This window comes from Vicugna pacos, chromosome 17, assembly GCF_048564905.1.
Source record: "Vicugna pacos chromosome 17, VicPac4, whole genome shotgun sequence".
In the NCBI taxonomy this organism is placed as follows: Eukaryota; Metazoa; Chordata; class Mammalia; order Artiodactyla; family Camelidae; genus Vicugna; species Vicugna pacos.
Window position 1 is genome coordinate 16,159,884 of NC_133003.1, and position 18,064 is coordinate 16,177,947.

General features: G+C 37.3%; 1 protein-coding gene across 4 annotated transcripts in view; it reads right to left on the reverse strand.

The window, feature by feature from the left end:
- ULK4 (unc-51 like kinase 4) overlaps positions 1-18,064 on the reverse strand; it is a 427,885-nt gene that overhangs the window by 217,419 nt on the left and 192,402 nt on the right. For 3 of the 4 annotated variants that reach the window (XR_012060581.1, XM_072941052.1, XM_072941053.1), the window contains exon 31: positions 17,300-17,348. The exons of the other annotated variant lie outside the window; for it this stretch is intronic. Coding sequence is in view for 2 of the 3 variants with exons in the window: in XM_072941052.1 (XP_072797153.1) it covers positions 17,300-17,348 (49 nt within the window). In the remaining variant the exon portion in view is untranslated. The remainder of the gene's footprint in view (positions 1-17,299; positions 17,349-18,064) is intronic. 4 annotated transcript variants of the gene reach the window in all.

The window sequence follows — 18,064 nt, forward strand, 5'->3', positions numbered from 1 at the left end:
CTGCTGGAGCTATCCTAATATCAGACTGAGCAGGATTTTTTAAGGCAAGAAATTTTACTAGAAATAAACAAGGAAGTGTCCTAACAATCAGGGCGTCAATCAGCAGAAAGATGCCTCAAACCTAAGTCTGTACATACAGATAAAGGAACCTGAAAATGCATAAGGCAAAACAGAAAGAATTCAAAGGGACAATAAAAAATTCAGAATCATAGTGGGAAATTCTGACATATCACTTTCAACGATGACAGTTACCTTTATGTATGTAGTACATGAGCCTCTGTAAAATGCACTTACTAAATCAATTTTGAAATTTAAAAATATATATTTGCACATCTACCTGCCTTCAAGACATAATCTTTTTAAATGATGTTCAATTCATAACATAAAGTTATCATGCCTTGGATTTTCTTCTTTTTCTAGTTTTCACCAAAACAAAAATGACAAAAATTCTGGTGTTTGGAGCTAGAAGAAACCATAGGATTTTGTTCACCACTCTGGACTTTCACCTACAGGCAAACTGAGGTGCAGAGAAGTGACCAACAGGCAACTAAGAGTAGCAGGGAGGCCAGGTGTCCTATCTGAATGTCCCATTCAGACCTGGCTTCACACCTCAGTCTCCACCTTTGCATCTGCCTATAAGCATGTCCAGACCTATTTTAACCAATATCAGGGCTTACCATTTCCTAATGCATAAAGCCATTTACCCTTTTTTGAGATACTGTTTATGCCAATAAAAACCACAAGTGACTATAACAATTTCTATACATTTGAAATTTAAAATAAAATATTTAGGATTATAGTTTATAATCAGGGCATCAAATAATTTAAATAAATTTAGGTATAATAGTCATAGTTTTAAAAGCCATAGAAGAAAATTGCAGTCTGTGAACTAACACTGAATTCAGTATTTTTCAAGATGGTCTTAAGAGCTCAATTGCTATCTTCATTTACCAAGTCCTCACTAAGCTGAACAACATGTGTCAGGCCTCAGCAAGTGCTGGCGACTGTCAGCCACTTGGTTCCTGGCCTTGGGTTATTCACATTCTGGAAGGAGAATGAGATATAGAACAAAAAGGATAGTCTTAGAATCCATCTTCTAGCCATGAAGGATTAAGAGATCTGAAATGACCCTCTATCTGAAACCAACTAGAAAGTAAGATAAATATATTTTTAGAAAGAGAGAACACATACAGAGCCCAGCAATGTAGATGAGTTAAGGAAAAAGGGATTGGAGTCTGGGGATGCCAAAGCGACTAGAATTTATGAGGTAGATTTCCAGAGAGAAGAGAGTCACACAGAAAAAGAATTTGAGAAATCTGTGTAAGGGTCCTTGTGAATCTTGTAAATCAATCTGCATATGGATAGGAAAAAACATCACAAAGGCCAGGCAAGAAAAATTTCTAAGTAATAAAAACTTCTAGGGAGAATAAGAGAAACAATTCTTAGAACTCACAGAACACTAGGGGGTCATTCAAATTCTCTCTAGCCAGACTAGAGGCCACACTAAATATACAGTGTGCTTTTTGCTTAAAAAAAATAAAAATCAGAAGGGCAATGCCTTAGGAATGGTACATTATTCCTAGAATAAAGATAATTCTAAGTACACCTTAAAAAAGCTTGAAAGCAAAAGTCCATAAAGTAAAAACAAATCTACCAGTAACTTTATTGCCTACCAGAAAAAAAAAAAAACTTAACTGTCTTTAGAAAAATCAACAATATGGCAGGCTCAATGCAAATGTGACAATGTTAGGAATCAAATCAAACATCATTAGAGGAAAAAACACAGCAATGTGACTCCTAACAACAAGAAAAAAATCAAGATGCAGAAATGATAGAAACAGTGGAACTGCAGACAAAAATATTTAAATTGCTATTATAAATGTGCACAATATGCCTAAAGGAAAATGAATTAGGAAAGAAATCAAAGATTTTTAAAAGTAGATGCAATTTTTAAAATGAAAAATATATCTGAAATTAAAATCTCACTAGATGAGCTCACCAGCAGAGTAGACATAACAGACAAGAGGAAGAGTGAACTGGAAGGTCTGGTAACAGAATATATATACCCCAAATTAAGCACAGAAAGAAAGACTGAAAAACAAAGTGAACAGACCCTCAGTGTCCTATGTGAGAATAACAACTGGACTAACATACATGTAATTGGAAGCTAAAATACAAGCAAAGGGGGAGAAAACACTTTTTGCAGAAATAATAGCTCAAATTTTTTTAATTTGAGAAAACTTAAAAATCTACATACTCAAGCAGCTCAGTAAACCATAATATGGATAAGCATTCACATACACAACACACCACAAGACAGACCATAATCAGACGGCTGACATCAAGGATGAAGAGAAACTCTCAAATTCAGTCACAGGGGAAAAAAGTGACATTGCATAGAAAGCAATGAACAAAAAAAAAACAGCAGACTTGTCATCCATCAATAACCGCGCAAGCCAGAGGACACCAGGACGGCAGCTGTGGAAGTACTGAAAACAAAAGGAAAAAACTAAAAATTACACTCAGTGAAAATATCCTTCAAAGATGAAGGTGAAAGAAAAACCTTTCAGCAAACAGAAGCTGAGAAAATGCTTTACTACTGTCCCTGCACTAGAAGAAATATTAAGGTAAGTTTTTCAGGCCAAAAGAGAGAGAGAGAGAGAGAGAGAGAGAGAGAGAGAGAGAGAAAGGTGAACTTTAATCTATACATAGGAAGGAAGATCCCTTGAGATAGTACATAAGTGAGTAAATATTAATTAAAGACTTGTTTTTCTCAAATATAAATTTCTGTAAAAAGACTGCATAAGAAAAAATAATGTATTATTATCAGTGGCTAACTAACCTTGGCAGGAGAGCAGAAAGTCACCAGAGCACAGAAGGACAGGCGCGGACACCTCTGGGGAAGGGAGCAGGGCAATTACATGCTTCTTTTGGTGACCAGCCTCCAACGTGCAAATTGTGACACTTTCTGCTCAGCACAAGTGTGCATCCCTCCTGGCAGGGGTGCTAATCGCCACACAGCAGAGAAGTGGCCGCTGTACATCTGTTATAATTTACACCACCCTATATTACAGCAATTGAGCTACGTCTGCCTCCACAGTAAACTGTGAGCTCACGGGGACCCAGACTGAAGAATTTCATTCTTCCCTCTAATCCCAGCAGCGCCTGATGATTGCCTGCCTAAAGAACCACGATCATCACAAGTCACACCCCAAGCCCCACGTAACAGCACTTTCCGCTTCTCTCCCTGACACACTCTCAGGAAACAGACGCAGCTCTGGTTGATGCGTGGTGCTTCTCCAAAGGAAAATTGATAAATGGATAAAAGCACTTAAATCAAGAGACCAGGAAAAGAACATAATAATTCAAATGAAAACAGAAAGAAGAATGATTAATGATTTTTTAAAATTAATAGAAAAGAAGTACTTGAAATGCTCAATATCCAAGAGCTAGTGATTTGGAGGAAAAAAAAAAACACTAGCTATCTACTGTAGACAAAATGAGAGGAGTCACAAATATACCAAATTAGGAAGAAAGATAAATGTATATTAAAATAAATATTTACACAATGTACTTTAATAACTGATGGATTGGAGGATCTTCCAGAAAAATCCAAAGTTCCAAAGTAAATTAAAGAAAAATAAAACTTACAGAGCCAATAACTAGGGGGAAAATTTTAAAGTTGTCAAACAGAAAATAAATGGAGAGAAGAGATTTATCTCCTATATAGACAATGCCAAATAATTTATGTAGACACACTGCCCTCAAAAATGCACGGCTTAATCCCCAACCTCTGAGTGCCGGACGTACTTAATGACTTGCTTCCAAAAAGTAAAATATGGAAATGAGGGAAAAAGAAACTTTACAGTGGAGAAATCTGACAAGTCCCAGCCACATAATCAAAGTTAAAACTCTCAGTGACTGGTCATGTTGATTGCATGTCCCTGTGATATGATGTGATGAAAACAGCACTTCACCTCTGTGGTATTCCTTCCCCAACCCCTGTCTTATCATGAGAAGAGAGAGAGAGGAAAAAAAGAACATACTTGAATTATGGGATATTCTTCAAAATACCACTAGTACTCAAAACTGCCAAGATCATCAAATACAGGAAAGTCTAAGGAAATGCCATAGACTAAAGGAGATTAAAAAGACATACTGACTAAATGTCCAAGTACTGTACAGGAAGACAGGAAAAAGAAAACAGAAAGAAGAGAAAAACAAAAAATAAAATGGCAAACTTGATACCTCACACATTAATAATTATATTAAATATAAAAGGTCTAAATATACCACTGAAAAGACAGATTTGAAGAGTGGATTAAGAAATTAAAATGACCCAACTATATGCTGCCCGCAAGAAATTCATTTAAAATATAATGATAAAAGGAGGCTGAACATTGAAAAGATGGAAAGAGATATACCTTGCAAACATTAATCAAAACAAAGCATGTGTGGCTATATTGGTACCAGAAAAAAATAGACTTTGAAGAAAAGGAAATTAAAAGGAACACCGAGAGACATTATGTAATGATAAAATGATAATGATTAAATGCCATGATGACTCAAATCATCAAGAAGACATAACCATCTTAAACATTTATGAACTGAGCCACAGAGATGCAAACATAGAAGCACTGACTGGCAGACAAGAAAAGAGAAGCAGACAAACCCACAAATATAGCTAAAGACTTCAACACCCCTCTCTCCTCAACTAATCAAATTAGCTAGGAAAAAAAACTCATCAAGGATATAGAAAAACTCAACAGCACCATCAACCAACAGGGTCTAATCAACATTTACACAACACTCCAACCAATAGCAGCAGAAGATACATTACTTTCAAGCATCCAAAGAACATAAATCAAGCTAGAGCATATCCTTAGCCACAAGACACACCTCAAAATCTGTACATGAATTGAAGTACACAGACAGTGTACCAATGTAGATTTTCTGCTTTTGAAATTGTACTATAGTCAAGTAACGTATAACCAACCATTGGGGGAAACTGGGTGCAAAACCTAGTACACAGGACTCCTCTGTGCTACCTTTGCAATTTCTTGTGAAACTATATTTCACAATACAAAATTAAAGACAGTAGTAGACTTGACACAGAAATTCCACAGGAACTTCATTTACAAATATTTACATAAAAATCCTTTATTAAAACTTTGTATATTAAATCTAGCAGGACATTAGAAATAGTAATACATTATATTTTAAATATTCAACAGGTATGTAATAAATGGCTACTTAACACCTAAGACTACTTGTGCCAGATGGCAGGTGAGGCTGGACAGACAGGCATGGCCCCGTATTCTCACAGGACTATTGTGGATGAGGTAAGGGTCTCTCTGAAAACTGAAGGATGAGATGCACTCAGCCATGCAAGGAGATGGGACAGGGACTAGTGAAAGCAAAGGTCCTGAGGAGGAGAAAAGGAGGCCTATGTGTAGCCTGTTCAGTAAACTGAGCTGTCAACATGGTGACAGCACAGTCAGGAAGGAAAAGACAGGAAGACACAAAGTGGGAGAAGGAGCCACTGTCAGATCATGCAGGGTTTTGCAGGAGCTCAATGAAGTCGTGTAACATAAACTTCCATATTACATGGAAGATTTAATTCTGAGATAGAAGAAAAAAATGGAAGGTAAGATGCCTATACAATGTGACATATATAAATAGAGCATCCATGTGCCATATAAGAATAAAAATGAATAAAAGGACCAACAGATAGCTAGTATTTGTGAGTCATTAAACATACATAAGACATCTGGACCCTAAGTATTCACAATACACTAGATATTAAATACTAAAACAGAAAGCACCACATATTCAGTATACATGAGGTTTTAACTAAGCCACACACTGGTGATAACTATTCAGGTTCTGTGTGTTCTTTGCTTAAGAAAAACAAGTAAAACCCATGAATGTTCAGCAAGTTCATTGTCAAGTACAACCAGGGCCAACCAGACATGTCTCAGTGTCTCCCTCACACAGCAAATACGTGCTGCTGGCCTGAGACACTTTCCACCATTGGACCCTGCTCCTCAAACTTCAACTCTGAGGAAGGCTGACGCAGAGAGAACAGGAGGGAATGTGAACACACTGTTCCCCAGAACTCAAGTGGAGTGTACTTTACCCCGTTTGCACTCTGTTTAAAATGTGTTCATCTACTCTATGTGTTGCTTCTCACTGTATATACTTAATTGATTCAATAGATCATGTGATGTGAAACTTTTTATTTGATCTGTGATCCTTTATATTCAATAAGTTCTTGGCTACTTGGGTAATATATTTGGTGACCATTCTATCAGGGTAATTACCTACATGAAAACAGGTAGACTGGGATAAATTACAGATGTACATTGTAAATCCTACACCAACCACTGAAAGGGAAAATACTCAGTTATATAACAGGTGGCTGGAAAAGGCAGAAATAAAAGAAAAAGAACATAAGGGACACTATAAAGCTAATAGTAAGATGGAAGATTTAAATATACTAATAGCAACAATTATAGTTAACGAAAATGTTCTAAACAGCTCAAATAGAAGACTAATATTGTAATACTGGATAAATAGGTAAAACCCAACTACATCTATCTTCAGGAAAACAACTTTAAATATAAAGGCATAGATAGATTAAAAGTCAACAGATGGGGAAAGATATGCCTTACTAACACTAACCAAAGGAAGCTGCAGTGGTGATACTAACAAAGTGGATTTTAGGACAAAGAATATTACCAGGGAGAAAGAGAAGCATCTCATAATGATAAATAGTTCCACTCCCCAAGGTGACATATAATCTCAAATTTAATTTTTATGTGGCGTAACAGAGCTTCAAAACAGAAAACAAAAGTGATATAACCGAAAGGGAAATAGTCAAAGTCCCAATTTTAGTCAGACACTGCTACCCCACTCTCAGTAAGTGACAGACAAGGAGACAGAAAACCAGCAGACACAGAAGACTTGAACAACACTAACAACCAACTTGACTTACTTGACATTCTCAGGACATTCCAATCAACAGCAGCAGTTACCCATTCTTCACAAGTACACAGGAAATATTTACCAAAACAGATCACTGAGTGGGCCATAAAACAAGTCCAAAGAAATTATACAGGATGCAAATCCTACAAACTATGTTCTCTAACCACAATGTAATTACATTGAAATTAATAAAAATACATTTGGGTCCCAAATATTGGAAAATTAAGTAACAGATTTTGAAATAATCCATGAATCAAAGAAGAAATCACACAGGAAATTAGAAATTTTGTTGAACTAAATGAAAACGAAACAAAACACATCAAAATTTCATGGGATGGAACTGGGGCTGTGCTTACAGGGAGATCTGCAGTACTAAATGACTGTATCAAAAAAACAGAAGTCACAAACCGATGACCTGAGGAATCCACCTTAAAAAATTAAAATAAGAGCAAAAGATGAAATCCAAAGGGAATAAGAGAAAGGGTATAAGAGCAGAAGTTAATGGAAAAAATGAAAACCAAAAGCTGGTTCTGAAAGAAGACAGTAAACCTCTAGACAAGTCAATCAGCCAAAAAATACAAAAACCACATTAAAAAAAAAAAAACACTTCTCATTGCTGTTCAAACAGAATCAGAAATGAGGAGGCATCACAATAGATTCCCAGACACTAAAAGGAATATATGGGATTATCATAACAACTTCATGACAATAAATCTGACAACTTAAATGAAATGTACAAATTCCTTGAAAGATACCAAAGAGAAATAAACTGAATAATCCTGTGTCCATTAGCAGAAATGAATTTATATTTTAAAATCTTCCCACAAAGATAATTTCAGGCCCAAATGGCTTCACTAGTGATTTTTACTCAACATTAAGGAAAAAATAATACCAATTCAAAAAAAAAATTCCAAAAAATTAAAGAGAAGGGACCATGTTCCAACTCATTTCTTAGGACCAAAATTACCCAGATATGAACATCAGAAAAAGACTGTAAAAACTACAGACCAATATCCTTCATGGACACAGTCACAAAAATACTTAAAACTTCTACTAAATCAAATCTAGCATTATATATTAAAAAATAATAGATCACTGGGTTTTAATTCCAGGTGTCTAGGTTGGTTTAACACACAAAAATCTATCAATAAATTCACCATCTTAAAAAAAGCTTTTTAATTATATGATGGTTTCAATAGATGCAGGAAAAAAATCCATCACAGTTAAATCTCTCAGCACACTAGGAACTAAAGGGAACTTCTCAACTTACTAAAGGATTAAAACAAAACCCTATGGCTCACATCAGACATGGTCCTTTCTCCCTAGAAGAAAGTAAGTTCACTCAGTAACAGAAGCCAAGGGTTCACTTAAAAAAAAAAAAATCCATCCCTTATTACTCATTTTATATATAAAAAAAAAATCCATCCCTTATTACTCATTTTATATATAACTTTAGGAAATGCAACCTAATCTACAGAGACGAAAGTAAATTAATAGTTGTCTGGGACAGGAATGGGGGTAGGGAGAAACAGATTACAAATAGGCAGGAGGAAACTTCTGGAGGGTGATGTATAAGTTCATGATATTGACTGAATACACATATGTAAAACTGATCAAATTACACATTTGATATATATGCAGCTTACTGCGTGTCAACTAACAATATACAAAGATAGACTGAATGGATGATAAATATGGTATTTCAAGTCACTGTGATGATGGATGTTATCAACAAACACTATTGAAATAACAACTTGCTGATGCTGAGACTGAGGTGTGGGAAAGAGAAAAGCTCAGTTCGTGGTCATTCCTCACGATAAAGTTACTTGGGAGCAAAGATTTATGATTTAATCATGAAACCACAAATGTATAGAATAAAGGATGGATTAATATTTTATAACTCTGTTGAAGAGAAGTCCTTTCCTAAGCATGCTGGAAAACACAGAAGCTATAAGCCAAAAAAACCCAAAAAACAAAAAACTGATGAATTTGACTCTGATATTAAAAAGCAAACAGGTCAAAGTACAAACAACTGACAATTTAAATGACCAGTAAGTCTCAGTTGTGAGTATGGCAACGTAGGTGTTGTTTTATACTACTGCTGTGTGGGAAATTTTATATCATCATCCTGGAGAGTAACATTAAAATACAAAAGATGCATATACATTGGTGTAATAATGCAACTTTCAAGAACTTATCCTATAGAAACTCACACAGATGTGCAAAAATGTGACAAAGATATTCTCTGTTTGATGTTGCTCATATTAGCAGAAAGTTGGGGTGGAAACGTGAAATGTCTATCAATGGGGATTGGCTAAATTATGCTAACACAAAACATTGTATCACCATTAAAAAGAATAATACTCATGCATATGTACAGACCCACAAACTGCAGTCATGGACATTATAAATTACAATAGATACAAAGTATATTGTTTACCAGGGCCCCTTTAAAAAAAAAGATTTAATACATTCATGGAAAATGAGAATATGCACTGAGCTATATAGGCTGAGGTATTATGGAAGACCTTCACATTCTATGTTAGACATTTCTATACTTTTTACAAGCATGTATTGTTTTTGTTGTCAGCAAAAATAAAAGAAAAAATCCTATGTAATAACTTGCCCTTACTGGCTTCTCATCCCAGTCTTTCTTCAATTTGGTACCTCTAATAAACCCAAAATGCAATTTCACTTGCTAGAGCTATTTAAAAAGCTCTCCTTTTCCCATAAATCTGTAAACTGCTTTAGTGCATCAGATTTCCTGGCTCACTCTGAAATTCCTTTGCAGCTCTGGGTAAGCACATAATAAATCCTGCCTCTTCTTATTCATCCAAGAAAACAAATGCAAAGAGCATCAAAAGCAAATGCTAATAGATGTTTGCTGCTTTATTTAATCAAAACTAGTAACTTTTTACTGATAGTTCCACAGTCTGAAAAAGTGGGTCTTCTCAACTGTTCTGTTACTGAATAAACTTTATGGGATCCTACATTACTGAAGAATTTTGAGAAAAAGTAACATTCACTGGTCACATACTGAGAATGAGTAATCACGGCTTTTATACTCAGCTCTTCCAGTAATTCTTTCTATTGACCACAAGTCATTTTACTTTGTTCCATTTATCACAGGGCCCCAAACACACAGGGCTTTGGAGTATTGAGAAAAGGCAAAGCCTGATGACAGTGGGCATTTTACTTAGTTATTTATTTTTTAACACCAGCCTGAACTCAAAGTTGACCAATGGCTCATGACTGGGCATCCCCAGATACTGCAGAGCTAGGAAAGACACAAAATTGAGTGGTATCACTAGCCATGGCCAAAATTCAGGGGAGCTACAACCTTCTGCAAGAACACCATCCTGAAGAACGCTGTCCCTTCCTGCTAGTTCGTCTTCCAATCCACCATTCAAGGGGAGAAAGGCCAGCTGTGACTGCTATCTAGGAAATGAGGGTCTAAATGTAACAACCATGCCTCGCCTCCCTCACTCATTCACTAATAAACATACTGAACACACGCTGAACACATACTGAAAAGCCAAAAGCAAGGAGGGCGATGCACTAGGCGCAGAGGCAGTTGTACGTAGAGTGGTTTCTTCCTTGAGCAAAATTCACAGTGTAACTAAGGATACAAGGCAGGAAACCACCTACGGCAGCACTATTCAAGAGAAATATAATGCAAGCCACCTATTTTGAATATTCTGAAAGCTGCAGTGAAAGAAAAGGAAACAGATAAAATTAATCTTACTAATATTTCATTTAGCCAACAGAACCAAAATATTGTCATTTAAACACGTAATCAATATGAGAAAATTAATCAGCTACTTTATACTTTTTTTCTGGGAAATTTTGCATGTGTTTGACAGAGGGCATCTCAGCGCAGACTAGCCATGTTTCAAGTGCTCTGTGTGCTTTATTTACGTGGCTACCAGCCACCATATTCATGGAAGGTCTATGGGAGAAACTTAATCAACAGCACAGGCAATGAGACGAGTGCAGGAGGAGAGGCTCATACAAGCACCAAAGATTCAGTGATCTTCCAACAAGAATACTTATTTTAGTATTATACTGTTTCTGCCTTTTCAAAATTTAATCCAATGGTTTGGTTCCTCTTGATTCTCCCCTGTTACACCTTCCTGGGCAACTCTCTTTGCCTGTTTGTAACTCATTCTCGTTGAGGTGGCAATCACTTGCTATGCCCTGATTTTATCCTTACTTCTTCACAAGTCTAAGTCCACAATCGATGAAGAATAAGACCAAAAAATACAAAAGCTTACACTCTTGGGAAGGACATTATTTCACATCCTATCATTTTCTACTTCTATGCTTTGGAACTAGACCATCTTAGAGAGGAGGAAGAAGGAGCAGTCTCTGTTTCCTCAAAGTGGAGCAAAACTAGAAACAAGAATGACGATGATAAAACTCAAGATTCCACTGGCCTGAGAGAAGCCCTATGGAGCAAACTCCCAATATGTGCTTGTTATTGGCCAAAGATATCCTAAACCCTATTTTAGCATTTTTCCAGTGGGTATAACATATAGTTTTTAATCTTAATAAAGCCCATCTTATTTCAAACCTGTTGGGCTGATTACACAGAAACTAGTCATGCTTCAGCCCAAGTTTACTATTATGTTTATTTTACTTAGCTTCAACCCCTGTTTATTCAACTAACCTGGTAACACGGTATTGATCTGATTAAAGCCAATAGTTCAGTTGCTATACGGGCAATTTCATTCAGTGCAGTATCAACAGGCCGCACCTCAGCCCTAGAGAGTTATTTTGCAAATACATATTTATGACACAAGCCACCAAGAACAGATCTGTGCAAATCCATTTCCTTCCCCACTCCCACCTGACTGGAAAAAAAAACATATTTACATACTTTCATGGCAGTATGTCAGTAGTGTGTAAAACCATCTTTGTATACAACAGGAATTAGTTACAGAGCTCCATCTGACAATCTCCAGAATCCCTGATAGGTACTCAAGCGGGCTGAAAAGGCCCTACATCAAATAAGGACTCTTTGTGTATCTTTTAAAGTAGCTTCCTAAGTCAAGCAGAAATTCATGCTCAAGTGCACAGAATCTTCTTAATGGCATACTGGACATAAGACTGCAGATTCTTAAACCTGTAAGCAACTTGTCATTCTAACATACCCTAAGAACCAATTCACATTAGATGAGCTGCAGCTAGAATGGAACAAAGTAACTGTAAAGGCCTGATGAATGCCCAGGATTGGAAACATTCCTTAAATATGATGTGGCTACCAGTCTGTACTACTCTGGTATCTCAAAGATTAAATTCTTTAGGCTCCAAAGGTCTGTAAAGACTCTTTTCTAAAGATGCAGCTGACTTGAAAGATGTACTCATGTTTGCTTCCACTGCTATCCTCGAGAATTGTTAAAACAATGTAATCATCAAACTAGTGTATTGCTAATTCCATTTTATTGTTAACATTTGCCAATGAAATTGCTCTTTAATTGTCTGTTTTGGAATAGACACATAAAATATCATGACAGCAATATTTTGGCACATATTGGAAAATCTGCTATGAATACAGATTTTTTTTCCAATAAAATATACTCTCCCTGTATTATGTGGCATTAAAATGATTTATGGAAGTAGGCCAAAACATAAACCACTGGAACAAAATGAAGAGAAATTAGTTATAGCAAAGTCCAAAGGCTGATTCATCCAAACTCCTACTTAAGACATATTTAAAAGCAACTTCTACTCCTGGGAAAGCAGCAGATGAGGAAGAATGCCTTCCAACCGGCTCATCCAGCAACTCTGCACTCAAAAACAAAGCCATGGGTGACTTTCCTCAGGAACCCGTATTTATGAAGGTGACCCAGATCACCTTAGTTTCGCAGACCTAAAGACTGTACGGGAATCCATTCAGCTTAATTCAATGCATGTTGCCTGAGCATCTGCTCCCCTCTCAGCACAGCTGCCTCATGTCACCAATCAAAATGCAGTGTCTCACCCAGGTAGGCCCTGCCAACAAAGCAGCACCCAGCTGCTGTGACAGCTCCTTTTCGTAAGTGATCAGCTCCCTGGATTCTCCACCGCTCACCCTGCTGAGAGCAGGGACACGTGCAGCTGGAACCCAGGATGAAAAACATTCTGCCTGCTCTCTGCCTTCAGGGTGACCTGACAACTCCTGGGCCCTCAGATCAGACCGCTGAACCTGGCTCTGTCTTCTAGGCTCCCTGCCTGTGGTCCCTCCGGCTGATCTCAACAGCCCTGCTGATGGAGACGTGCAGGCAACTCCCAGAAGCTAGCTTTCAACCTGTTTCAAGTTTCTAGTATAAGCCCAAGATCCTAAGCCTGATTCTCTCCCAGACCCAACCCCGGGGGGCTAGGCAGCCTACCCTCTCACTCACTGCACATAGCCCACACAGCAAAAGGGCTCAAAAAAGATTTTTTGTTTGTTCGTTTAAGTAGAGGATCCTGAAATTTTTTAATTTTTTTTAAACTGAAGTATAGTTGATGTACAATATTATATAAGTTATAGGTGCACAACAGAGCAATTCACATTTTTTAAAGGTTATATTTCATTTATAGCTATTACAAAATATTGGCTATATTCCCCATGTTATATAATATATCTTTGTAGCCTATTTATTACATAATAGTTTGTACCTTTTACTCCCCTATCCCAATAACGCCTCTCCCCTCTTCTGTCTCCCCACTGGTAACCACTGGTTTGTTTACAGGATTTGGATTTTGAAGAGCATAAATTATTTGCAAAGCCAATAAGAAAGAACCACAGTATAAAGCCTTGCAGGACTGAGTCCCAAACTACTCACTCCCTACCACCTCTCCATGTTCCTGGTCCAGGCACATCGAAGTACTCACCATCCCCTAGGCTGGAACACCCTCCTCTCCCGATGACAACCCCCTCAAGGCTCTGTACAAAAGTTCCTTCTTCTATGAGACTCCTCTCCCTACACTGAGCAGAGTCAATCACTCTCTCCCCTGGAATTCACAGTATTGTCTTCCTCCCCTAATACAGCTTTTCATCATCATTTTCCTCCAGACCTGCAGGAAAGACACAGAAGCTGACTGTGATTCCAGCCCATCAGAAGAGATAGTTATGCTTTCTTGGTGAAAAACACCTAAGAGAGGATGTATTGCGGTTAAGAGCACATCATATGAGGACCTCTAGAAAGGAAGGAGGAAGTTATAAAGGCTGTAATCAGTCTTTAATTCATCAAACAGAAGGTGGAAAACAGGTAAGGGCTAAGAGTAGAAGAAAATCAAGAGGTCACAATAGACCACCAGGTGAACAAGTCAAATGCTGTTTTGTTTTTTAATGTGGTTAGGAGACATAAGTCAAGCATGCAGAGTCCCACACAATCTTTTCATGATGTCTCATTCTGATCACATCATTGCTATAAGCTGCTTTATACATGCTAGACACTACCAAGACCTTTGAACTGAGAAACCAAACCTGACCTATGTTTCGTTGAATGTAGGACTCCATCAGTTCTAAGATACACCATTAGTTTATCAAACACTAAGAAAGAAAAATGCTGCCAATTAAACTACAGCATGGTTTCTTATTACTTAGAATTTTCATTTCATTTCTATTGAAAGAGCGCTTTTAAACTTACCCAGACATAAATTTTATAATACACCACTCTTGGGCACTTATAAAAAGAAAAAGAAAACTGAGATGAATTGGTTAAGGCAATGACAACGAGGTCACTTGGCTGAAAGCAACTGTAAAATGTCATTGGTTTAGAAAGTATAGCCTAGTTTCAGAAATGTACAAATACAGAAAAAAATGTACAGCATAAAATCAATAAAATACTCTTATTAGTCTAGCTCAGTGAGAAAAATTTAGGAAGGACAAGGTAATAAATAGTTCACAGGATAACTGCTACATAGACACTTCATTGATTAAAAATGTATTTATACAGAGAAAAAAGTTGAGATTATTTAACTTAAGAAAAACAAAAGTAGACTAGGGATTCAATAATGTTCTTTAGGATGTCAAAAAGTCCTGTTCCAAAAAGCAGTGATTTCCAACTTTTTTTCTCTTTACTTTTTTTCTAGCAGCAGGACCTCTTTTTAAAATAAGAGCCTGCAAGAAACTTGAGTATGAGAGCTATCTGTTCTGGCTGGAGAAAGAGCATCACCCTAGAAATGCCTTTGAGGTCACACGGCTCAGGACCAGCTGAAATCCTGACCTGGGGAGTCTATGTCACCTCCACCCACCCCCCACAACAGGTACAACACAGTCACAAGGGTTTAAATCGTGGCATTGATTAATTAAACAGTTGTCAAAGATGAAGCTTTGCTAAGTGCTCGTCATACAATGATTCATCAAGGATGGAGGAGTTTTAGGAACCTACGAGGAAGAATTTTCCAGGTGTAGGGATTTTAGACTTTGAGATGACCGTCAAAGGATGGGATGATAACTATTTATCAGTGACAAAAGGAGCTGTAGGGGAGGGAAATAGCTCAGTGGTAGAGTGCATGCTTAGCATGCATGAGGTCCCAGGTTCAATCCCCAATACCTCCATTAAAAAATAACCAAACAAGTAAAAATTTTTAAACTAAAAAAATAAAAACATAGGATGCAAATATTAATTACTATATATAAAACAGATAAACAAGTTTCTTCTGTATAGCACAGGGAACTATATTCAGTATTTTTTAGTAACCTACAATGAAAAAGAACATGAAAACAAACCTATGTATGTATTATGTATGCCTGAAACATTATACTACACACTAGAAACTGACAAATTATAACTGACTATCCTTCAATTTAAAAAAAGAAAAAAGAGCTGTATGAATCTTAGCAGGTCAGCAGCCCTCCTACCCCAGCAATGGGGTGGGTCACACCCACAAGTCAAGGCTGTTTCTGGCTCAGGCTCTCTGTGTCTGTAACCCACATTTCTTCTCAAATGCCAGCCGGATGTGGCCGAGTTGGGACAGCTCTGGCTCCTGCCCCATGTCCAACCATGCGGTGGAACCCAGCAGTTTACTTCACTGTGCATGGCCCTCCAACAACAAACCCAACACCACGACAAGTTAGCCAGTAACATATACCCTACTGAAGAGGGAGACGCATGTACCACATGGCCAGGCTTAAAAATTTCCGTCAATCTCCCCAGTGACTTCCGTGTTTCTTCATCTGCTTTCTGTCTCTCTCTTCTCCTGACACTGCCTCTAAAATCCCCTGTAACTATTCGAAGCAATTCAATCCTCTTAGCACAGCTGCTCTGTGTCACCTTATTGTCACTTGCTCATGATGTGGGAATATGACCCCCTCTCAATCCTGCTCCCCACCAAATTCAAATGACTTAGCAAACCCAACAGCTCTCCTCAAAGAACAAGGGTGATCTGCGGCTAAGAAAAATGATGTTTTCACCACATAGTCCTATCAGCACACAAACAGCTTAGAGATTAATATTTTAGGATAGTAAAGAGAGTTAATTTTCCAGGTGTAGGGTTATCAGACTGTAACAGCCGTTGTTCTGCAAGGACCAAGGTAGGGCAGGCTGATCTGGCTGGGGACGTGTCCCCTCCTTTGTCCCTTGTGCTGTCAGTTAGCTATGGAGGGAAGGTTGTTGGTGAAGGGGGACAACACAGCAGGGTGCACGAAAACATTTCTTTGGCTAAGGGCTCTCCCTTGCTATCAACACCAAGTCAGTTTTCAGTCTAATTCTCAGACTTACATTTAGTATAAGTAGGAATTTATCAAGGGTAAGAAAAGCCAATCCTATATTCCATTTTATTCTCTCCTCATAGGAATCAGAGAGGAAAGTTGTTTTCTTTAACAGGTGGTTTTCAATCAGGCTGCATTCCGTGAATAGAAAAAAAATAGTGTATGGAAGCTAAGCTATTCTACATTCTGAAAAAGACAACTTCCTGCCCACAGGTATAAAGCTGTCATCTGACCCAGTGACCGCAAAGTCAGAGAGCTTCATTCTGAAAATTCACACTGAAGCACAGAGATCATCATTCTGCCCTTCTTCCACAAACCAACCTCAGATAAAATATTCTTCTATGTTTGATAACACACTTTTTAACACAACACAAATAAAATGCAAAGGATTTTTGGAAAGTGGGAAGGTCATTAAACAATGTCCCTATACAAATCAGAGCTGGACAAGGGTTCAGACAAGACAAGGACTCACTCAGTCAAGGAAACTGAGGACCAAAAATGTTAAGTGACATGATGAACACACAATCCTTCCACACAGAGTTAGGGTTAGAACCCAACCATACAATGTGGTCAAAACTTTAAAAAAATTTTAAATGCAGTTGAATATCAGACACACATTTCTTCTCTTACCAGAATTACTTCAAAAATGCGTGGGATCAGTTTGCTTTCTTCCACAAGCCTGTTAAAAAAAAAATTAAAAGATAACCACACATTAGGTAACTCATATTTCAACTGCTACCCTGATATCAGGCACTGCAGCCCCACGTTTTATTGCTCAAATTCTGTGATTGAGAAATAGTATGATTAAATATGTATTTTTTAATAAACTGAACTACATCTATTAAACAAAAAAAATGGGGCATCTTTGCAAATGACTATTAGCAGAGCCTTATAGATCTGTAGTAAGTAAAATCTCAAATAGACTGGTATTTATAAATGTAAAAATTTATGAAAATTCACAATTACGAAGACTATCAAAGTAGGCAATGCCGGCTGAAATAAGATAGCCAATCTTCCCTGTGCAGTTAAATTATAAGTGTGCCACACTGTAATCTTTCATACATGCCTCATTAGTTATCTTCTCGGCATTAATGATTTAATGTACAATGATTTTCAATGATCTTTAACTTTGAGGAAAAAAAAAGTAGACACCAATTGCCCAATACTTTCTAGGCAGTTTCTCTCATCAAACTTAGTTATAGACTGTCATCTATTTGTAGCAGAAGAATTTTTTCATTCAATTTAAGGGAAAATAGCCTTGACCTAAAAGTGATAGTTTTTGAAAGAACAATACTTCAGTCTTTCAATATTCCTTCAGTCCAGGGGTCAGTAAACTGTTTTTTTCTGTAAAGGACCAGACAGTAGGCTTTGCAGGTCACATAGTCTCTATAGCTA